Here is a 25,268-nt window from a genome sequence, read left to right as displayed (position 1 = left end):
ATTAACAAAGGCAGTCACATCGACATCGCCCGTCATATGAATAGTGAATCATTAAAAAGGGGGCTATTATATTGTTGAATTAAATGTGTTTTGTGTAATGGGATGAGAAATGGAATCTATTTGTAAGCATTTAATGCAGTCGAAGTCAGCTGAAGAAAGCGGTTTAAGACTGTTAGTATAGTGTTGCAGAAATAAAAGGTGTAATGCGATTGCCTTTTCATTGGACAAAATGTTGAACACTAATAATTCATACATATGAGTTACATTATGACTCTATTGTGACAACTTACTTCCCTCCTTATCAACAGCCTTGTGAGTCCAATGACTATTAACAGTGTTTTTTTTCTATTTAACTCATTTGGTTCATTCAATGGCCTTCGTATTTTATACAGCAGCTATTACACACTAAGGTTAAATAACTCCAAATTAACCCTTAAAACAAATAATGGCCCTTTGTTGATTTTTTTCACATGCACATTTTTAAAAAGTGAAATCTGGTTATAAGAATAACGTATGTTGATGTTCGGGCGGGCGGCTTTAAACTCACATAATTATGGTATAGAATAATTTTAGTAAGGTTTGACATATAGTGATCAAACTTATTGTACAGGAAAAATTTTGGTAGACACTTCATGGTATTACGTTTAGGATTGCACTGTAAAACCTAAGTTACGGTTGATTTATTGTGACCAAACTTGGTGTATATGAATATTTTATGGCGTCCTTTCATGGGATTGCGTTTGGTGCCCCCAGGGTCAATGTTACTATTACAAAAAATATAAAGGTTGCTGCTAAATAACCTTTGTTAGGGTTGACATATTACGACCAAACTTAATAAATAGGAAGAGTTTATGAATACCTTTCCTGTGATTGCATTTAGGGCCTTTAGGGTAAAGGTCAAGGTCACTGTAACACAAAATAGATAACATTTTGGTTCTATATAACTTTAGAGAGGATTGAAATATTGACACTAAACTTGGTATGTATGAAGAGTTTATGGAGGACTTCCATAGAAGTGTATTTGGGACCTTTAGGGTCAAGGTCAAGGTCACTATAACTAAATATAAGATAAAGAAACAAAACCAGTTGAAATTGAATCTTACAACGGGCGAGTGGTCTAAATTCCTGTTTTAAAATTGGTTGTGATAAGGCGGACCGTGTTCAATTTCGCCTTTCGTCAGCATATCTTTTTCTACGGAAAACATTTGTATGAGTGCCTGTGCATATTTTCTCCTAAAGACAATTCCTCATTTATCATTAGTGATAATGATATTTTCCTAGCCAAATCGCCAACGTAACAAAACGAAGGATAGCAGAAAAAAAAACACAAGAAAATACTGTAAACTATCATGGCAAACAACTACAGCATTTTCATTTCGTCTTTGCAAGCGCAGTAAATGCAACAACTTCTGTTTACATGTTGACAACTTGCAATAATAATAATCATTGATAAACATACCTAGTTCTTTTATATATAGTATGTATGCAATGTGATGTTTGTGGAGTTTTGTGCTTTTCTTCCATGTTTCTTGTTTGTGATTTTTTTATGTTCTATGTCAAAGCGTTTACCCAGTGCCAATAAACCAGGTTATTGTTTAAACTGTTTGCTACTGAGCTTGTGTCTGTAGTGTTTCGTACTAATATTGCAAACAAATTATTTGAGTCTTATACGCAACTTTTTATATGCGTAATGTGTTGGTGGATGGTCGAGCGACAGCTTGTCACCGACGAGTCCCTGTTTTAACGCAAACCTGTTACAGACGATTTGCTGACTTGTCACCGACCAGTTCCCTGTTTTGCCGCAAACCTGTTACAGACGATTTGCTGACTTGTCACAGATCAGTCCCTGTTTTGACGCAAAACTGTTACAGACGATTTGCTGACTTGTCACAGATCAGTCCCTGTTTTGACGCAAACCTGTTACAGACGATTTGCTGACTAGTCACGGATTAGTCTCAACCAATTCGAAGCTATCTCCCGGTATGTGGTGAACAGTTGTTCAAACGTTGCCGATCAATCGCTGATAAGTTGTAAGCGAGTATACCCAAATACCGAACATGGACAACACTTCATCGATCTTAGCGGTTGCTAGTCTGTCAAGAACGCAAACGGTCGCGAACATGTCATATCTTTGATGTAATATTGGTGTGACCGGCGCTTTATTACCCACATTGCGCAAGTTATTCGGTCTGTTCGTGACACCAAAAAAAATAGCGCAAATATCTGAAAACTTCGCCAAGGTCGCTATAAGGCCACTGGTTGGTGATCGGTTACAACGCGGTTTGCAAGCTTACACATATCATATTACCGTCTATAAGTTATTTAATTTTATTTTATTATTAGTGTAAGTGATATGCTTTCACTTAAATATGTTCTTCTTATTCCATTTTTTTCTTTTCTAAACTGATTACCTTATCCGTATTGTATTTGTAAATAAAGATCAGTTACGATAATTAAAACCTTGACTGTTCCATGCTATAACAAGGTTATCTTAAATCATGTATGTATATCACAAGTTGAAATCAGTGTTGTTGCACAGCTGGAAGCAATTTGTTTGACACTATATTAATGATATTGAATATAAAGTTTATGATATTTCACCTCAACGTTTTATGTTGTTTATGCATTAAAAAAAAATGTTGACTTGACTTCACCTCCTGTATAAATACTAATTAATCAACAACATTTTTTGAAACAACAGTGAAATATAACTATAAATCAATGCGTATCGACCACAAAATAAAACATTCACAGTTATGTCATTAAAATACACTCTCTGATCCGGTTGAAACATAATATTCAAAATAATCTCTACGATTACAAAGTACTAACATATATTTAATAAAAACGTTCAAATACTCATGACTCATGCAAAAAAGGTAAATGACTAAAATGAACATTTTAACGCCTTTGAATAATCACAATTATTTTGAGTTCCGTTGTTGTACCAATTCAATATGCGTTTGCTTTGGTTCAATTTATTCATTTATTCTTATATAAGAACGTTCACCAGTAGTCAGAGCCCTGACCGTTCAATAAGTTGCGTGAAGATAATTATCAACCGTGTTTCGTTATACGCACGTTAATAATTGAACGTTGTCCTTGACAGTATGGTTTAGTGCAACCACTAACCAGGTTAATGAAAGTATACACGAACTACTCGGGTAGTGGATGCATTACTTCCAAGGCGGTACCTAACAATCCTTCATAAACATACCTAGATTTTGTTTTTCTTGTTTGTGATTTTTTTGTTTTTGCGTTTTATGTCTTTGGCGTTTACACAGTGCCGTTAAACCGGGTTTATGTTTGAACTTGTTTTGCTACTGGGCTTGTTTCTGTAGTTTTTCACATAAGTATTTACATGAGTTTATTGATTATCATTGGCGTTTTTGATGCGATGCTGGAACAATCATAGCATGAATACTTTACGATTTTCGACAATATATGACAAAACTCGCCTAATGCGAACCAAAGCCAACTTATACAAGTTATTGCCGTTTCGATTAGCTTCTTAACTATCCAAATACGGGATGAAAGGATCGGACTATATTCATTAGCTGTTGGAACTCGCTCTGATATGAAAATGTTGTAGATTCTCAAATTCGAATGCCATTTTGTTTTTCGTTTCTCCGACCGTTTAAAAAGTGTGTGCCTTGTTCAAAACATATTTGGAATAGTTAGCTATTAAATAGTTCAACAGCTTTGTTTTCACAATTGTATTTAACCTGTTTGTGGATTGCATGACAATAATGTTTTGGGGTAGTTTTTGGTAGTGGTCACCAAGCCGGACAAGTATCCGGGTACTCCGGTTTACCCGACAACACAAGCCACACTCACGCGCAGCATCGTGTCAACAATAGTCACTTAGTATATTAAGTAATCGTAACAACCCTCTTTTCTGCCACAACGGTTCCACCAGGAACTAGATAATAACTTGTCTAATTTACCAAAATAATCAAATATAGATGAATTAATGAAGATTTGCAAACAACACTTCATCAAAATAAATGCCTATCGCGAGAGACTCGCTGAGAGGGCCCATGGAACTCTTAGGTGTCCCGAAACAAGACTTGTTAACAGGAGAAATTCGTCCGCTGCAAGCAAAGAAAAAAAATGTGCGAACGACTGTTACGTTATTCAATCATTCACTGATGGCGAACGGTCACGCGAAATAAATAACGTTTTTACATGTCCATCGACAGTGACTCAGGAGGCCGAAGTAATCGAATGTGACACTGAAAATGACTTTATTAAACCAGATATTTATGCAGTTTTGTTCAGTATCCAGTCGAGTGTTAAAGACATAACGCGCAAACAAACTGAAGAGTCCGTTATAATTCAGCAGACGCACACAGACGTCTACAATATGGCGATAGCATTCCGCCGGTTTCAAGGAACTTTAAACAATATTCTTGCCTCTCTGCCTTCGGCCGGAAGTGCAATTGTAACTAAACTCCAAAGTGACATGGACAAGCTTAAGTCAGCAGTCACAACTATAAACAAGCAATTCGTAGACTCACAAATCAAGGTAACGCATACAAAAGTCAATATACCGAAAAAGGACTATCAGCCAAAGTACAGCTAGGTCGTTAGTTTTCCATTTCCCGTGCGAATTTCAAACGACTCAAATGATAATGCTCAAAACCATATGCAAACGCATATTATAGCTCACAGCATGGAAACGATTTTTCCCGAGCAAATAAAAACGAATGCCGATAGCAATGCAAACCCAACCCATATCGCTCCAAAAGAGCATACCACCTTGCAATCTACTTCTTACGCTACAACGGGAAATAACAGAAACGCTGCCAATTCTTGCTCAAAGCAAAGCCTAAGGTCTGAAAATCGAAGCGAGGAATGTAGAACAAACTTTACAAAACATCCTACGCCGGAACCAAGCGATACAACTCCCAACCCGAACAATCGATTCATCGCCGTGAAACACCGCCAGACTACATCATACTTCTTGGGGAATATTGACCCTGACGTCGTCGAACAGGATATCCATGATTACATGACAGATATGAAAGTTCGAGTTAAACGTCTTTCACTATTTCGTGGACGTCAAGGTTCATCCGCACGACTAAACATATATCCGGAAGACGAAGAAACAGTTGAAGATAACTCATTTTTGCCCGAAAATGTAACTTGGCGTCGGTGGGTCAGCAAACAAGAGTGGGAGCGCGAACGGGAAGAGTCCCGTCAGCGACGTCGTGACCACCTAAGGCACCAGCCATACCGGCATTACCACCGATACGATGACTCCTACAACAAACGACAACACAGAGTCGAAGACACCAGCTCACGTGATAATGACAGGAACAGCCCATGGTACTCTGATAGAGACGACTACCACGATATTGATGAGTGGGACCCATCGAGGGACTAACAATTATGTTTAGTGACAAAATACTGACAAGATCCAGTCTTACAAGCATCATTTTATAATGCCATACTCTTTTTGGACTCATTTTGTTATTGTTTTCATCGTACCTATGTCACTTAATATTTTAGTATGGAAGGTTAGAGGTATCATGTCATCAGCATACTCTCTCTTTAAGTTACTCGATGACGATACGATTGATATCGCCCTTATTACTGAGCATAAGTTGTTACCTCACTCAGCCCATTTTTTGGATAGCGTTCATCCGAATTATACCTCATATTATACTATTGATGAATCGCTGGGCCACTTTAATGTCTTAAAATGTGGTAAGGGAGGGACAGCACTTATGATTAAGAACACTATTGGTTGTAAAATAAGTAAAATCACAGCCATAGATAATGATAGAATATCAGCGGTCGAGATTATTTCTCACAAAAAGGTTCCGACGTATCTTTTCTGCATATACATGCCGTCTAGTAGCGACATTGAACTATATTTAAGGAAACCCTTAAAAACGTCTGTGCTCTCTTTAACTTCTACTCCCGGATCGGAAATGTTATATTGGCCGGATATTTCAATGCGCAAATAAACTCTCAATTCGGCCCACAGTCATCCACCCCAAAATCCCGTACTTTTACAGAGTTTATAGCTAAACACCAACTTACGTCGCTGAAAGAGCACATAGGAAATACCAACAAATATACTTTCCACCCGACGAAGTCGACAATAGACCATGACTTAGTCCATAACTCATCATTAGATATGTTTCACTCATTCTCGGTTATACCTTAAAGAGACATACTTACCTCAGATCATGCGCCAATATTATTTTCTATAAACCTCGACCTAGGGAGAAATGCACAACCCACAGTGCATAGAACATGTATAGCATGGAATAAATGCACACAGGGGCACATATCGAACTACCAAAGCCAACTAAGTAGCGAATTAAATAGCATCACGAACGAAAACACCGATGGATGCTCCCCTGATATTATTAACTCATTGCTTTGCAATGCTTTAAAACAGGCCGCCTCACAACTTCCTGTAAGTAAGTTTAACCGAAAAGCCAAACCGTATTGGATGGAAGAGGTCAAAGCGGCGCAAGCGCAGGCCCTACGCGCTCGGCATATATGGTTAGTTCAAGGCAGACCCCGCAGTACAATGTCAGACTCATTTATAAACTATAAACAAGCCAAATGCACTTTCAGGAGAATACAGCGGAATTGTCGCAAGTCCCATGAAAACCATTTATATGACGAACTTAATACAACAGCTGAAGTAGACTATCGAATGTTTTGGAAGTTGTTAAAACGAAACAGCAAACGATCTTTGGAGACTTGCTCTGAGTTGAAAATAGACAACACGAGTTATAAAGATCACAGAGTGACTGAAGGATTTAAAAACCACTATTCAAAAGTTTTTAGTCACCCAAACGAGCATGACATCCTATCAGAAGATAATTTGTTCGAACTTCAGTGTTATCTTACATGTAAAACCACTAACAACACTGTCACCTCAATTAGCTTAGATGAGGTTAACCAAATAATCAAATCCCTCGCGAAGAGAAAAAGCCCTGGTCATGATGGTATAATGAATGAACATGTCATATATGGCGGACTTGCTGTTACAAAAGCGCTTACACTACTATTTAATTTAGTCCTGATGAATGAGAAAATACCAATAGATTGGAAAACCAGCGTCATCATCCCTTTATATAAAGGTAAAGGAAAAGACAAACGTGACCCTTCAAGCTACAGATCTATATCATTACTCCCTTGTTTTTGCAAAATTTTCGAAAAGGTTATGGCCGAACGGATCAACTCTCATGTGTCGTCAGCAAGTAACACCTTCCCAAGCCCACAACAAAACGGATTCCAAAAGGGTCTCAGTTGTGTGAACACATCCTTTAATCTCCAATAAACAATTTTCTATGCTATAGACAAAGGTAGCAACGCATATGTTGCATGTCTTGATCAGAAAGCCGCCTTTGACACAGTGAGGCACTCTGCATTACTCCTCAAATTAGGTCGACTTGGCCTTAAAGGTAAACTACTAAGGGTCATCAAGTCCTCTTATGAATCCCTCAAATGCACCGTACGTGTTTGTCAAGACCTAATGTCAGATACCTTCGACGTAATCCGCGGCGTGCGTCAAGGGGGAGTCTTGTCCAGTTTTTAAACGGGGGCCCTTCTGGTGACAGTCGTGATAGCCGCTGGCTATTAGTCCAATTAGCTTGACAGTTCATGACTGTAGAATACATTCTTTTTGTATATAACAAGAAATTAAATATGCACACCTGTCACTTACCAGACGAAAAAAGTAGTATATATGAACGCATGTTTTAATGTTAAGAGTTGAGTTAGGCAAGGCGAGGAACGCGGCCTTGGGTCCTTAATGGACGGCAGTTAGGATGTGGGATTACCTTAAATGTCATGCTGTATTATATACTGATTATTATACTTAGAAAGAACGGTGAACAATAAAGACTTAGAACACTTGAACAGTTGTTGGTTGGTTACTGAACGAACTATCACGAAAGTTAAGTGAGCGTTGGCATTACGCGACACGTAAAAGTTTGGCGCCTGCTGACCGAAGATATTCAAGAACAGGGTTGACGTGGAACACAACGGGAAGTACTGACAACTATTGGATCACATTTGAAATGAAGAAGAAAAAGGTACATGATGACAACTGCGGTTCGAGTGACTATGGACATTGCAGCGCGACCAGGCCACGGGACAAAAGTTAGTGACGTTTTATTACTTTGTATTTCTTGCCTAGATATGACATGTGTTGCTATAATTTTTGGGATATTTAACAGGGCAAAATTTTAAAGTTTTGGATAATAAATGCAATCAGAGCAAAGCTGTTCTTTTGAAGTAAGTAATCTAATTTCTGACTTAACAACGTTAAATGCAAACGAAGAGCTTGTCATGTATTGAACTAAATCATTTAAGTACATTATTGACTAACTAGATGAAAACGAAAACTAAGTCATTTAAGGACATTAATTGAACAATTAACATGGAAAGAAATGTTATTAAAAGAAGTCTGAGTAAACTTATTTAGCAGGTCTAACATTAATGAAAGTTGCATAAATACAAAAAAAATAATGACTTATAGTCAGGGTTTAGTGCAAACACTGAAGATAATACAAAATGTGATGTTTTTATGTCGAAGAAGGAGAAAAATGGTAGGTTTTATTAGTTCAGTTGTCATGCAACTGTAAGTAATTGTCAAACAAATCAGATAGGTAAATGAAGTCAATGTTACCTGTAATTAATTTGACATTAATGATATGAAATCATTAAAATTAAGTAAGTTTATAGTCGTGTAAATAATTGTAGTATTTTGTCAATGTATCATTTTATATAATATTGAGTAAATTGGTGATGGTTTTAAAGTTGTAAAAATCATATAAATAAATCATTGTTTGGATCATAGTAAGGTCTGAGAGAGAAAGCATGCAAAATGAAAAGTAATTTTTAGAGGTCATTAAATAAAGTGTATCGCCTGAATACGGCAAGTAATTTTCAATTCGAAATCACTAATTCAATTGTTTGTTAGGTAGTAAGTAATCTAATAAAATTATTTAAGTAACTCACAGATTAGTTTGGTAAAACTAATGAATCAATTATAAAGTTGTAAGTTATCCGATGATAAGCATGATGGTAACATGTTAAGCTAGAGTTTAGCTTTCTTATAACTATGAAGATGTACAAAGTTGTACAAAGATAAACAAAGATAATGGTCAAGAGAGACCATGTTTCTTAAAAGTGATTGGAGATGATATGTTCAAGATATTGAATTTCAACAAAATTGTTGTACTCCTGTGAAGTCACATTAGGGTGCGAGTTATTTAATAAATTAATTGGATCACTTAAGTATTAGTTTTCTTAAAATAATGAAATAATTATGAAATTAAAAGTTGTCAAATGATAAATATAACGGATCATCAATCTTGTTCTAAATATCTGTGTTAGTTATCGGCTGATAAGCATGCAGGACAGAACGGAATTAATGCACATGTTGAATGAAAGGGTGTTTTAGTGTGGTAAAGCAAACATATAAGCTTTGTAAAATATTGCATAAAAAAGGTTCTTAATAAAATAAAATGCTGTTCTTAAAACCAAAACGTTTCACAAAAAAAAAACTTAGGTCAAACATTCATTAAATCAAACATACGAATACTTACGCACAGATACAGCAATTAATTATAAATGGGGCCACCTTCAAAATATAAGCCTGCTTGAAAATATCAACACAAAATTTCATGGTAATAGCAACACCTATGTCAATGAAAGGTAAAAGTACAGGTAATATGTCACGTGATACGAACAGTCAATATCAACATTATTCTTCAGCGGATATCGAGATAATATACCTAGTGGCGATATGGTGTTAAGTGTTCATCGGTGTTCATAAAGGATCGAACTATATTCTGGTATTGCGTATGTGATGTGCTAACCAATTGGTTACACTTTGGAATATCCAGAGAAGCTAAGCACACATTCTCGTATGACCTGTGCTCGGCTTGACGTCACATGATCAAGTCTTTAGGACCGTGATGATTCCTGTGTGATGGACAACACCAACTTGAGATCGTTAGCATCTTCAATAACATGAACACTTGCACACATCTATCTAAGTACACTTCAAGAATTAGCAGTCGTATAATGGCAGAACACTTCGAGTCGGTGGGGACATTCTACAATCAAACAACCCCTTGGCTATAAACTCTACATCTACAACAACACGGCAGCAGCAACAACAACAACGATGATTCCCTGTCTTCAGAATGATAACATGAAAGGCAGCGCTACATAAAACATTGGCTAAATACCAAATTTGACAACAGTACTGTCAGTGTTAATTACTTGTACTCAATCTGCAGTGTTATTTTCTAATTGTTAACTATGTTTATTAATTACCTGAGGGCTAATTACCAATTAGTCTATATTATGTCAGACATTTTGACAAATAACGTGTCAGTTTACTTTCTATTGCTTATGAAAAGAAAATCTTGCATTAAAAAGGGACGGTATCTATACAATTTGATATCATTGTTTGGGATTTAGGCACAGATTTTCTTTTGCGTATTTTTTGTCGGAAATACAACTTGATCATCATTGTTTGGGATTTAGGCACAGATTTTCTTTCGAGTATTTTTTTGTCGGAATTGCATTTTTTTACCTGTTTGGGGTTGAGAAACATATTTTCTTACGATTTTATTTATCTATTCAATTATAACCATTGTTTGGGATTGAAGCAAAGATTTTCTTAAAAATCTTGATAAAAAAGGGGACGAATGTCGCGTAACGTAGTTATGTATAAACACTTTAAAGTGTCACGTAACATAAAAGTTACGTATGAAACACTTTAAAGAAATAACAAAAATCAATAGTAGAATTCAAAGTTTATTTGTAACAAAAAGCAAATACTTCATCATAATTATTAAATGTAGATGTACTTAGCTGGTGACAGTCGTGATAGCCGCTGGCTATTAGTCCAATTAGCTTGACAGTTCATGACTGTAGAATACATTCTTTTTGTATATAACAAGAAATTAAATATGCACACCTGTCACTAACCAGACGAAAAAAGTAGTATATATGAACGCATGTTTTAATGTTAAGAGTTGAGTTAGGCAAGGCGAGGAACGCGGCCTTGGGTCCTTAATGGACGGCAGTTAGGATGTGGGATTACCTTAAATGTCATGCTGTATTATATACTGATTATTATACTTAAAAAGAACGGTGAACAATAAAGACTTAGAACACTTGAACAGTTGTTGGTTGGTTACTGAACGAACTATCACGAAAGTTAGGTGAGCGTTGGCATTACGCGACATTAGCATGATCATTTCACTTTTCGATCGTCGCCATTTTGTAAGCCAAAGAGTGTGTCATGGACTTCAGCTGGATTAAATGTGTATTGTAAGTATTTTATTATCAGATTGTTACACATGAACGGCTCTTTGTGTGCGTTGCATGACAGTTATTGAAATTGCTTCATTATTTGCACTGTATACATATTGTTCTTTGTGCAAATATCTGTGTTTTACCTGCGTTGTTTATGTGCGTGACCTACATTAATTGAGAGGCTTAAATCATGAACCTGCGTGTTTATTCTATTATTTAATTTGTTTAGATTACGATGTGAATTGGTGTAGTTCATCTAGCTTATTTTGATGACGTATATTATGCTTTTCGTTAATTTATGCATTCGTGCCGTTCGTGACTCACACAGCTTCGTGACCTTAGGTGACCTACTACGTAGTTACATACCATGAATGTACTCAGTAGCGATGCCAAGTCGATTGTAGTTATCTCCCCTTATGAATCTCATGAATATAAATTTTTCACGGAAGGCGACTCAATGCTGGTACCGGTTTTATACACCCTTTAAAAGACGTATATCAACATTTGCGGAGAACCATGTGGCTATTTATAGAATTAGATGATGAAATATTCTGGGATCCAGTCAGAGTTCACTGAAAACGAAAGTGAAAATTTGATTAAACGTTGTTTTTTTCATGTTTAAAGGCAAGTACAAAGGATTATTTGGTTTGTATTTAAGTATGGGAGGGGTCTCTCATAGTTTTATTACTTTTGATACGAAAACAACTGGACTATGAACGTTCTTAGACCATTTATAGACTTCGCCACAATGTAAACAAAAATCCAAAATGGCTGCCGCGAAGTGAAACTACCTGGCACAGTTTTCACTTAGTCAGATGTTTGATGATTAATGCATGACGCAGTTGCTGACAGCTTCAAAATGCAAGTACACCTTGTGTAAATAGGTGTAAACATTAAGAATGAATACATGTTATGTCTGTTCTTTAAATATTTGTTAAAAAAACATGTTTTTTCACAAAGTTTGTGTTCGTCCCCAGTTTCGTACCGTTTCGTTCACAAATATGTTTACAGTATGTAATAAAGACGTGTTTATATAAAATAAAGCCCGAGAAAAAATCCAGATTTAGGTTACATCAGTAGTTTTCTAACTGAAATGTGATATTGGGTGTTGGCTTCATCGCACCTGTCATGAGCAGCATTTGGTCGTGGTGGATCACTTAAAGTTGAACCCATCAATTTAAACTGGTATGCCAGGGATGTGTTAATTGAGTATGTTGTGTAGGCTATAAGGGCGTCAATGATTGTATGTTTGGGTGTTGTTGATTTATCTATTTTCCTTTCTTATTATTTTAAACAGACCCGGGAGGAACTGTAAAGAACCAGCCAGACAGCCCGCCCGCCGAGCTGTACTTTGTGTATGCCAACATGCCGACATGCTGTAATTTGTTAGTACTTCAAGATCATACAATGGAAAATTGTATCCAAACTGAAGTATAATTTGAGTAAGTTTGGGTCATATAAGCCCATTGATACTGTTTGTTCCATTCCTAAATGAATTCCTTTCATGTTGTTTTCTGGTGCGGCTTTGATAATAATATTATTTTCTAATGACACTGCTGACTCGTATAAGTCTTTGGTCTGTATTGTTGCTATTCGCACATATTGTTTGCTCTTTTAAGCAAACATTACATTAATTTAAAATTCTATAAGCAAATAAACAAAACTTACTGCACATTTGATGCAGAATGATGTTTTATTTAGTGTTCATATGATTTTTAGCTTATGGACAAGAAAACATCTACTTCAACAATCACAGCAACACAATGAGATCCCTATTTTAAAGAAATAATGCCACCTTTCATTAATTCATTAATTCATTCCATCAATCATTCATATATATTCATTTATTTATGCAGTTTATACATTGAACAACTTGACATTTCTTAAGGCAAAAGAAATGAAAAGTGAACCGCTTTCATAAAGATTAGAGCCTTTTCCCTTCATGCATTAAAAAAATCAACCGTAATACATTATAAATGTCTTAAAACCCTAATGTATTGTTTATTTCAATAGCCAGCCTGGTTGCTGTAGCCACAGGGGAATTTACATTTCTTAAGGCAAAAGAAATAAAAACTGAGCCACTTTCATAAAGCTTAGAGCCTTTTCCCTTCATGCATTAAAACAACAACCTTAATACATTATAAATGTCTTAAAACCCTAATGTATTGTTTATTTCAATAGCGAGCCTGGTTGCTGTAGCCACAGGGGAATTTTCAAGGACAAGAACCAGTGCTGGTAAAAATGTGGTCTCATGTGGTTTTCCATACTGGCATTCAGCAAGGATTTCAGAGAAAGGAATACTGTCTCCAAGTAAGAAGAAATTCTAAGCATGTCTGGTTTCAATGCTTTCAAAATGCATCTGGGTACTCAATAAGATGAGATTAACCTTTGAATTATTAAAATCTGATAGCAAAATGTCCACAAGACTATATATTTCATAAAATTTGTCCTGAAAATCGTTCAATTCATGAGCTTTTCTGCATATTTATCACATTTATGACCACATAAAAGGTTGTGTATGCCTCAAATGAGTGTTTATATGCCTTTTTCAAGCTTTAACAGTATTGGCAGATAGTTTTATAAGTGTAAAACATTGCTTTTGTGTCTTGCTTGCAGATCATGATGTGCCAATAAGCTCCAGTTAGCTGTGCCTTTTTCCTCCCACCGGTAGTCCTTCAATCTGAATCCAGGAAATGCAGCTCTGAATCCAATATTTCAGGAGAATGAATATGTAAGTCAACTCTGTAGTACTTGTTTGTGTGTAAATGATCACAAGAGTGAGATTTATAGCAAATCAGGTGTAAATAAGCAACTTATAGACATTGGTGAAGTGCTGTACTCTGATTTTAATGCCAAATCTAGCCTTCAAAACAGATAAAAAATTAAAAATGGGCATATTAATGCTATCTCTGCATTTTCTACATCATGTAGCCACCTCATACATGAAAACACTAGCAGTTGTCATGAATCTTTCAGTTTTGGTTGGGTTTTTTTACCATTTCTTTTGTTGCGCCATTTGTCCCTGAAGCAAACAGTTTGGCATATAGTGGTGTTTAGACTGTCTATAAACACATTATCACTAAATTTCTTTTGTTAAACTGAACAGTTCTGTTACATTTATATAAGTGGATAAGAAAAGCGAAATTTTGACAAGTTGAAGCATTTCAGTTTGGCTCTATGTCATTTTTAGCTCTACTGGCCAAAGGCCAGAACAGCTTATGCGATGGTAATTTGTACGTAGTATGTGCGTCTGTAAACAATTCATGTTTACACGATACAGCCTTCAGTTTTGATGGTATCTTGATGAAACCTGTACAGTATTTACATATCCATTAGAGCTCGGTTTCTTTTGAAAACCAGCCAGATCCGACTATGCTTGATTAGAAAGGGGCCTTGATCGTATAAAATCCTGTAAACAATTGCTCATTAACACGATACAGCCTTCAGTTTTGATTGTATCTCGATAAAACTTGTACAGTATCTAAATATCCATAAGAGCTTGGTTCCTTTCGAAAACCAGCCAGATCCGCTCAGGCATGCCGAGATTATGGGCCTTGATAGTATAAAAAAAATCAGTTTGTCAGTTAACAATTGTTCGTTAACATGATACAGCTTTCAGTTTTGATTGTATCTCGATGAAACTTGTACAGTATCTACATATCCATAAGAGCTGGGGTTTTTTTGGAAAACCAGCCAGATCCACTCAGCCAGTAGAGCATATGCCCTTTTGGGCCTCTTGTTTATATAAAACTCTAAGCGCAAAAGAAGTGCGAAAACCTTATTTTGCTTAGAAAAAAACTTATAAGAGTAGGCAGGTCATATTTGTGGTGCTGTTCTGTAGACACCATTAAAAGCAACAAGGAAAACTTTACTTGGTCAGATTATTCATATGCATAAGGAAATAATGGCTCTTCAAAGGTTTGCAGCTTACCATTTGAGGGAAATGGCTGTTTCTGCTTTTTATGAAAATACCACAGGTGCTAATACTTGTCTCAATCATTTATTGTTTAATATATCATTTCCAAACTTTCAGTATGTGTTGCATATAGCCTGCAGATGAACTATATGAGTTTTGAAGTCTGTTCCCCCCTCTATCATGCAATAAATATTAATGACTATGTATGTGGTACATGTACTTTCAGAAAACTGAAGCCTTCAGGAAGTCAATGCCACCATGGTATTGATTTATTCAGCTCTGATGTACTAAGCTGTGATGTATCATGCCTTCAACCCACTATCCGAAGAACATTCAGACGTTCTAAATGGACCATTGCCCTGTTGCCATGGAAATCATTATGAGGAGGAGCACACAAACTGTCACTTGTTTTGGATATCAGATGTACCACGAACTGACCATAAACTTTTCAGATGCTCTGTTTATTTCATCAGCCAATTTCGATGTAAATTTTACTGAATAATGACAAACAGTCTTACTCATAAGCATCTCTTCCTCATTCGTATTCCACAACTAAACATGCTTGCAATTACACTGTGCCATCTATCATAATATAGCAATGCTGCAATGTCCACATTTTGTTTGTACCAGTTGTTGCTTTATACTGAAACTTTTATTGAAAATGGTGCATAAACACTGACAACACATCAATGTTTCGTTCATACATTTGTACATGTTCTTTCAGTGTTGATAATGTTGACATATTTCATGTACATTTACACATGTGTTTATTGCCAACCTCATCAAAACATGCATAGTTTGCTCACATACATATTTCCAAAACAGACATTTACTGAATGTATTACTACTTTACGTTGATTTTGATATGTAAATAAAACATTGTACTACTTGTTTGTACAAAACACTTTTCATTTGCTATGTTGTTTGTTTCCATGTTCTGTCTGCATACAGATGGTATTATCATATCAATTTTTAGCTCGACTATTCGTAGAATATGGAGAGCTATACTACACACCCAAGTGTCGGCGTCACACCTTGGTTAAGGATTTGCGTGCAAGCACACATAGGTTAATATCTCAGTTACTTCTTGAGGTATCGCATTGAGACTTGATACAATGGTACTCAACCATCCAACCTAGTTAATTAACCAAGTTAGATAACTCTACTTTGCATTTAATGCAAATAATAGGCTTTTATTATTTGACTAAGAAATTCTGGGTAAGGTTTTGCATGAAAGCACACATACGTAAATATCACATTAAGTACTTAAGGTATTGCATTGAGACTTGAAACAATGGTACTCAACAATCCAATCTACTGAATTAACAAAGTTAGATAACTGTAGTTTGCATTTAATCCAAATAATAGGACTTTATTATTCGACTTAGAAATTCAGGTTAAGGTTTTGTGTGCAAGCACACATAGGTTAATATCCCAGCAGCTACTTGACGTATTGCATTAAGACATGTTACAAGGTACTCAACCATCCAACCTAATTAATTAACCAAGTAAGATAACTTGACTTTGCATTTAATGCAAATGATAGGCCTTTATTATTCGACTTAGATATTTTGATTAAGGTTTTGTGTGCAAGCACACATTATATAAATAACAAAGCAACTACTTGATGTATTGCATTGAGACACATACAATTGTACTCAACCATCAAACTTCCCCATGTAAGATAGCTCTAGTTTCATTAAATACAAATAGTTGCCCTTTATTATTCGACATAGAAATTCTAGTTAAGGTTTTGCGTGTAAGCACACATAGGTCAATTTCTCAGCAACTTCTCGATGTTTTGCATTGAGACTTTATAGAATGGTATTCAACCACTAAATGTCATTGAATTACCAAGATATATAACTGTATTTTGCAAATAATTGCCCTTTATTATTAGACTTAAACATTCTGGTTGAAAATTTCCATGTAACCACATTTATGTTTATATCTCACCACATGATTTGCATTGAAATCTTATCTAACAGCGATCCATGCATGTTTCGCCAAAACTTTCCACTGAAAAGCGGCGGAATAGTCGAGCCCGCTGTCTCTGTGCCAGCTCTTGTTCAAAATTAACGTGATGTTCATTTCCATTGTGAAACTTATCCCTTGGGAACGTTCAAACATATTCTACATACATTATTTTTTATCTTACACTGTATATATATGTTCTATATGTATATATCACGCCTAACAAAATTGAAGCCTGTCAACTCGTACGTTATTGTAAAACATATGAACCCCACCTTTCAACTTCCCTGTGTGTCCCTATCAATTCGTTTCTGAAATTCCTGTCATCATTTGAATAAATTGCTTACTCTCTCGGGGCCACCGTTCCTCAGCGCTTTCAGCGCTTTGATTACTATCTCGTTTATCTTGATAGCCTATTACAAAACTTAGAGATAAGTAAGCATGGCTCTCGGCTTATGTCTGTTAATTGCGGCAGCCCAACATTTGCCGACGACATCTCTCTCATCTCGTTATCTCCGTATAAGCTGCAATGCATGGTGGATATTGTGTAAAGTTACTGTAAACGTTGGCACGTTGATATCAATGTCGATAAATCTAACGTAGTCGTATTTACACAAGCCCGCCGAGTCCCACAAGTATGCATCATCTATGGGGTCCAAGAAATAAAACAGGTTACATCCATAACGCACCTAGGCATTTCCCAAGAGGGCAGCCTTAAAATACGTACACGCATTTCAGAACGCTTACAGAAAGCTAGAAATGCTTTTTTTTTCAATGGTGGGTCAGGGTGTCCACCCTCTCGGTGTGAACCCCTTAGTATCCACAAGTCTTGACAAAAAAAATGTAATTCCCATTGCTCTCTACGGCTCCGAACTCTGGAACTCAATGACTAACGTTGACACATTAGCCATCAACCGTCTCCAACACTTCGTAGCCAAAACGATACAAGGACTGCCTATCTCTACCAGATCGGATTTGTCGGAATCTATTCTAGGATTAAATAAGTTAGATACCTACGTCGAAAAAAGAAAACTGATGTTCTTACACAAGTTGTTAATGCTTCCAAACAAATGTATAAGCAAACAAATTTTTGTGAGAAAATATATTTCTTACATTCTTGATAACAACTCAATTAAACGAGGATTTATACCAGATATATGTAAGCTGTTGACCAAATACAACATGCAATTTGTGCTAAATAGCTACTTCTCCGTAGAAAGAGCCATCCCAGATAAACAAACTTGTAAACGCATGGATAACAATGCTGTTATACTAAAATGCAAGTTATGCTGGGATATCCGTACTTCCAATGATTGCGATTTGTTATTTCGTATTCTTCATCCATGATTACAACCTGCTATTATGTATACTATTTCCAGAAAAAGTAGTTTTCGTCACACAGCAAGGATTATAGCAAAATTGTGGTGCAGACCTTCGATTTTACGAAACAGACATTGTGCTAAGTGTAACTTAACCTTTCAGGAAGAGCTTGTACATATATTTAGCGAGTGTTACCACACATTAGCAATTAGAGAAGACTTTACTACCCAAATGAATACTATTTTGAATGGACATTACTATGAAAGCTTAAATAACTTAGAACAAATACACAAATGGACTCTGCGACTTCTCGGGGCACCTTTAGAACCTTTTATAGACACGGACAACAACGCTCTACTTCTGCAATGTTCATACAATTATACATTACGGTGTATACGTGCATACTTTGTCTAGAGTTTGCCGAAGCGACATTTAATAGCGCTTATCATAATAACCGTAGTTTGGTTGCTAATCAACTACCGATTATAACCATAATCATAATCACTTTTACCTCAACTTATCTACGTACACAGTTAAACCGAACAGTATAGAAACATGTTCCGTAAAAGCCTCTTGTTCTGTTTCGTTAGGGTGATTACACAGCAATACTTGTATACAATGCATGCATCGTTTTCTTATACATACCTGTTATTATACTCATCACAGCTATGTTTATAATCACTAATTAAATCGCTAGCTCAAATAACAATGTGGACCCGCTTTAAGATGAAAAAAATAGATACAAAACCTAAAAACAAAAGCATCCAATGTACATATGTGTAACTAAATGTATACATATTATATATAATTATGTTGGATAAGTTTTCCTTGTTTATTGTGTTAACTTGTTTTATATTGCTCAATGTTAGAGCACTTTACACGTTGTAAATATATTTGCATATCTTCTGTATAGGAGGAAATAAAGATTTGATTGATTGATTGAATCTCGAAAAGATATTATTCCTTACACTGTACAGAGCATTCAGCTTTTTTCACATCTATTTGCAATGTGACATTAAAGGATGCATTGCAAAATCCGCAAACTCAACTTTTGAAAATCAGACTCCATGAATGAGAAAGGGAAATAAGCTCCAATATAAAGGTCAGCAATTAGACCGTTTTTAATGAAAATGTCGTAACATACGTAATTATTTATTAATAAAATGCTCATTATTTTGTTAATTTCATATTGGCCTTCGGGCTAAGGCCAATACAGCTGGCATCGGAAAAATAACTGGACCAATATCAAATCACCTAATTAAAAACATACTTATATAAATGCTAGTATTGTCCAGTGAAAAATGCAGAACGGTGTTTAGGATAAATGGCAACTGACAACTGATTTTACGGTAAGCCATTTAATGAGAATCAAGTACAACCAGATGAAATGTGTCATTGATTTACACCTGTAAAAATAATCTAACTGTAAAATAAACTTCCTTTGACCCATTTAACTTAACCAAGACAGTTCATTCACCAGCTTGAATAATATTTCTCAAAAATGACAACAATAATAAGTACGAACGCTTGATTAATGCGTAATTCGAAATAAGAGACTTTTTCCCTGAGGTTTTCATAATTTCATGTTACTAAGGGATATTACCCACGAATGTCAAATTTTCATCTCAACCTGGTCGATAGCGATCAAGTTCGTTATCTGAATCACGTTTAGGGGCTTTACAGCAAAAGTGTTCTACCAAATCGAATGTCACAACCCCAATAGCAATCACGTTCTTCAACAAAAATATCGAAATTCCCGCTGATAGGCCATGCCATGTGACCATCCGTGTTATAAACAACGGCAAATTCACCAAATATGCGATAGCGACTTTGTGAAGGATTTCTAGCCTTTCCGGAAGTTTAGTTAGTCCGAACCTTGTTTTCGCTAATGTAAACAATGGAACTGTGGGTAACAGGAAGTTAACGCAGCAAATTCCAATAATTGCATCATCAAGCCCTGGCGGATAGGAATCACGGACATCTTTATCGAAAAGATTCTCTAAGTTATCCACTCCGTCTAAAATGTCAAATATTACAGTGGCAGTCAATGTGGTGATAATTTGCCTTCTATGCCCAGCTGTGGCGTCATGTTGTGTGGGTAAAAAGGTCAAGAATACTAACCCAGCGAGGGCGAGAGATGTCTTCATGGTGTTTGGCCCAAAGAAACTATCTTCATCAAGATCTGTGGAGAATTTCGTAAATACCATAACGACTTTGATATCTAACAACACTGCATAGGCAAACCACGAAATATAGCTGAGAGGAAGATGCGAGGCTGAAGCAAAGGGTGGATCATTGCTGTGTTTCTCATGGTGGATATTTGAGGTTGCCATGAAAAATGATGCGATGAAAAGCGTAATGACGACGGCGTCGGCGGCGTACACAGCCGCCCAGGTGAATGACAGATTATCCATGAGGTACCAGTTCAGGGAAGCCGCTTGTATGAGAATCAGGAAGAGGCATAGCGTCCGTGTTGGCCAGTGGTGCAGACATCGGACTGCTGGGTGGCGATCAGACATGATGGATTACCTGAATGCAATGAAAAGATACTTTTTTATTTTATACTTCGCTCAAATAATAGCAAAATGTCTTAAAATACTAACCTATTTTAGAATTTTCGTTTGACCGCTACGTTAATGTGAAAGCAGACCGAAGGGTTATTTAAGATAATGACGTAAAAAAATGTGAATGTGTTATATACTGCTTTTGTTATAAAACAAGCTGAATTGATTTAAAAGAATATCAGTTAAACTTTCATAATTTTAAGAAATGGAAGGCACCTTTCGATCGATAACAGTATGGCCGCACGGACTATTTTGGGATTCGATTCGTATTTCATGTGAACAGAATTGTAAACAAAGTAAAACCAGGCTAGCCTCGCATACAGCCTTTCAGCGCATTTAGCGCTTTTATTTGAATTGTTGGTACTTAAACCTACTCGTTACATTAAGCGACAAAAGTCAGTCTTTTGATTCTATTACAACATACCTCAAAATCCAAATAACGATATTTATTTTGGGATTAAATATACATAGTTGAATGCCTTTATCTATTACTAAAATTTCAATGAAAAAGCAAACGCATGTATGTATATAGAAATAGAACACAATTAGGGATTATTTAACTACATCACTGAATTCTGTTATGTGTATGCATATTGCCTTACAATGTTGTACAAACAATGGTATTTTCTTAGAAGGGAAATGCTGAATCGATATGTAGCAATTAAAATGCGTTCAGATGGAAAAAAGTCATTCAATCGTATACTGGAGAACAAGTTTGAATAAACAACTTACCCGTGTCAGTAATCCTTCAATTCAAGTAAAACACAACATTTTCTTTTCGTTTTCACATACTTTTTGCTAATTGTAATCGAGGATTATGCATTGCCGTCATTGCTGTACAATTAGAATTTATCCCTGAGAGAGTTGCATTAAATAAATGCACGCAAGGTTTGATTAAACAATTAGTATTTATGTTCGTTACCGCCAATGTATAAATTTGTCTGTTTACGGTTTATTCACTACGAGTCATATTTAAGCGGTCTTTTTTAGCTGTAAGCTCGGATTGACTTAACAAATGGAACTTGAAATACAACATGCTTCTGTCATGAAATTACTCAAGCGTCAGGGTTGTGACCCATATTGTTATGCATGTTATTTGTCCTTATGTTTTATCGTGTGTATTTATCAAAACTTTCAGCGCTACTGCGCGGTTAGCATTATATCTGACCGAAGGGTCAACTACTTAATTAATTAAGAAATTACATTATAGTATGAGGATGACTTTCACATGACGAGTCGCTCAGGCAATAATTATATCTTGTCGAGAACATTCGGGGTTTTTTTCTGTATTGGATAATATTTGTTCTCATAATTTAAGAATACATACTGGTAGATATGATAGACTTGAAAGTAACTTGCGTCATTATTTGCGTCAAATATGTGATTCTAATAATTTAGAAGATGAGTATCACTTTATGTTTAAGTGTTCACCATATATTTGTTTAGACAAAATTATATTAAAGTGACACTCTTAATTCAAAATCAATACATACACATGTACAACAAACATATTTTTGACTGATAAACCTTTAAATACTTACTAAATAATGCATTTATGGAACATATTAATTACCGATAGCAAGATTATCACGTGGTATACACACACTGGATACGCTGCTGATCAATCTCTGACAAATTACAACACATGAATGATTAGCGATTATAACGAAGTTGCAAATATGTACAGAAGTGCACCGATCACAACGATGGCCAGTATTCAACAAAACATATAGCGGATAAGTCATATCTTGTAATGTCTGGGATGCAATTTTGGTTTGACCGGCGCTTGATTACCAACATTGCGTTCTTAATTGAAATAGACTAAGATCAAGGACTTATGATAGCCTTAATTTCATCGTGTCCATCGCCTGTGCGCGTGTAAAACTGTTCCCTAGTCCAAATCTCATACACTTCGAGACATTTCACATGCACTGTGTACACATGTTTCAAGGGACAAAAAGTGTACGAATAACAAGGGTTTTTTTCATTGTCGAGCTATATTCAATATGTTGTTGATACTATGAAACGTTTGTTTCAATGTACAATCGCATGTTATTTCACCGAACACCAAAAGTAAATATTTTAATGTAACGTTGCCAGAGCACAATCGAGGTCCGCCCTGCTTTTAAAATGTTATATGTTTACAGTATAATTGTATTAACTTTATTATAGCAATGTTAGATCGTCGCGCATTCTGCAAAAAATCGGATCTTTTTCAGCGGGGAGAAGAAGGACAAGGAAATTAGACATTTGAAAGAAGAGGCGAGGAATTGGGGGAGCTTATGAGGTGAAAGCGTAAATGTTATACGATAGAGAGTGGCTGAATGGGGGAGAGAGATGTTTCAGAGGAACGAGAGGAGTAAGGTAGGGAGTAGGACGGGAGGGGGTGATTGGAACATGGGACGTGAAAGGATGGATAATAGGAAGATGTTGAGAAAGAAACGGGTCAGAAAACGAGAGAGAGAGAGAGAGAGAGAGAGAGAGAGAGAGAGAGAGAGAGTGATAGGGGGCGGGGATTGGGTCGAAATGAAAGAAAGAGTCGATTGAAAAGTTATCATATCATACGCGGCCACATGTGCATGTCCGATCGTGACTCAGGGTGTCACAGAATAGACAGAAAAGATATATTTCCGTAAACGATCACCCGTTCGAGCGGTGGCTCTGAGAGCCTAGCTAAAAACCATCACCACCTACTCCTGTACAAATAAAATCAAGATTTAAAACCATTGGAGAATGTTTGTCATTATACAACTTTTGGGGGTTAAATGCTCGATATTTATATCATTCTCCGTGTAAATTATAATTTATTAATTGCACGACCTACATGTTATTATAAGTTATTTAGGATCTGAAATAATGATTAATTAAAATTGTGATAGCTGTAATATTTAAGGAATTAAATATCTTCAATATTTGTCTGTCTTCTGGTCTTATGTTTTAAGTTCAAATTTTATTTATTTTTGCAACGATTGTGAAGAGAACTTGCATTGGCGTGTGCTTATTCACTTCCGTTGGCACAGTGTTGCGCGAAAGAACGGTCTTGTGTTGTTGGGGAAACTGAAGAACCCGGATCAAACCCCACTTGTCCGGGTTGGTGATCACCAGCCAAACTCACATGTGCCCAGGCTGAGTATCGAACCCTGGTTGCCTGGATGAGAAACGAGTGCCCGGACAACTGCGCAAATATTCCGGCTGCTGCGTGCGACTATGTATATCATTATTGTTTTAAAAATAAATTTAGTATTACCATTCCATTGGTTTGATGAATGGCGTTTGAAAAGTGCGCATCTGTAACGTGCGAGTCCAACAAGGCCAACAGATCCCTTCAGGTACAAGCACGCTCAACCCTGAAGGGGTCGACTGGTCTATATATACAAATACATGTATTCTTCATCGTCATGAAGACCTTGATATGCTAATTTGCATATAATCAAGTACTTCAACGTTCTACAAACGCACACGTTAAATTACTTTCCCCTCCGAGAAGGCCATGGAAAACTCGTAGGTAATGCAACTCCGGTCCGGCAGTGATCTTCATCCCACCGCTGCCACCAGTTGTAACGTGGTGGCCCAACAAGGTCAACATATCCCTTCAGGAAAAGCATGCTCAACCCTGACATTGTCGACTGGTCTATATAAACACATATTCTCCATCCACACGAAGACCTTGACGTGCCGATTTGCATATAATCAAGTACTTCAACGTTCTACGAACGCACACGTTGAATTACTTTCCCCTCCGAGAAGACTCGTCCCGAGTCTTAGCCTTGGAAAACTCGTGGGTAAGACATCTCCGGTCCGGCAGTTATCCTCATACCACCGCTGCCACCAGTTGTTACATTTTAAATTTCTTATGTAGTAGGTTGAACAGACAACTTGGCTTAATCAGCTTTCGTTAGTTTCTTTCTCTCTGATTATGAGCGCTTTTGACTAGATTATGATTATTAATACACACCTACCGAAGAGTGTATGCATTTTTGTATGTCTTAAATTGCGCATTTCTTAGTCCGAGTTTAAAAGCCTCAATGCCACTTGGGATTAAATAATTAAAGAAATAAAATTAAAGGGAGCATATGACTTTGATGGAGTCTCATTTGATATCTGATCAATTCCTGAGGTCCACACAATGCTTTAGCAAAAAGAAATGTTTGGGAAATATTTTACATAAATGGGAAAACTATTTA

General features: G+C 36.3%; 1 protein-coding gene and 2 long non-coding RNA genes across 3 annotated transcripts; 2 read left to right on the top strand and 1 right to left on the bottom strand.

The window, feature by feature from the left end:
• The first annotated feature begins 11,174 nt into the window (after window positions 1-11,174).
• Window positions 11,175-13,545, top strand: LOC128203630 (uncharacterized). The gene is made up of 3 exons (XR_008255992.1): window positions 11,175-11,325; window positions 12,608-12,752; window positions 13,492-13,545. It is a non-coding gene; the product is annotated as an uncharacterized LOC128203630 (long non-coding RNA).
• Window positions 13,535-16,342, top strand: LOC128203629 (uncharacterized). The gene is made up of 3 exons (XR_008255991.1): window positions 13,535-13,620; window positions 13,927-14,041; window positions 15,453-16,342. It is a non-coding gene; the product is annotated as an uncharacterized LOC128203629 (long non-coding RNA).
• Window positions 16,343-19,749: 3,407 nt separating this feature from the next.
• LOC128245324 (uncharacterized) lies at window positions 19,750-22,055 on the bottom strand. Its single transcript, XM_052963449.1, has 2 exons — window positions 21,817-22,055; window positions 19,750-21,049 (listed from the first exon to the last, which is right to left on the bottom strand). The coding sequence occupies exon 2, from the start codon at window positions 21,037-21,039 to the stop codon at window positions 20,146-20,148; it is 894 nt and encodes a 297-aa protein (XP_052819409.1). The 5' UTR covers window positions 21,040-21,049; window positions 21,817-22,055; the 3' UTR covers window positions 19,750-20,145.
• Window positions 22,056-25,268: the final 3,213 nt, after the last annotated feature.

Source organism: Mya arenaria, chromosome 9 (genome assembly GCF_026914265.1).
Source record: "Mya arenaria isolate MELC-2E11 chromosome 9, ASM2691426v1".
Classification (NCBI taxonomy): Eukaryota; Metazoa; Mollusca; class Bivalvia; order Myida; family Myidae; genus Mya; species Mya arenaria.
Note: the sequence above shows the minus strand (reverse complement) of the source record. Positions and strands in the feature narration are given on the sequence as shown.

Bases quoted from the DNA above. Each gene is read 5' to 3' on its own strand.
- LOC128245324 (XM_052963449.1), bottom strand. From the start codon at position 21,039: ATGTCTGATCGCCACCCAGCAGTCCGATGTCTGCACCACTGGCCAACA.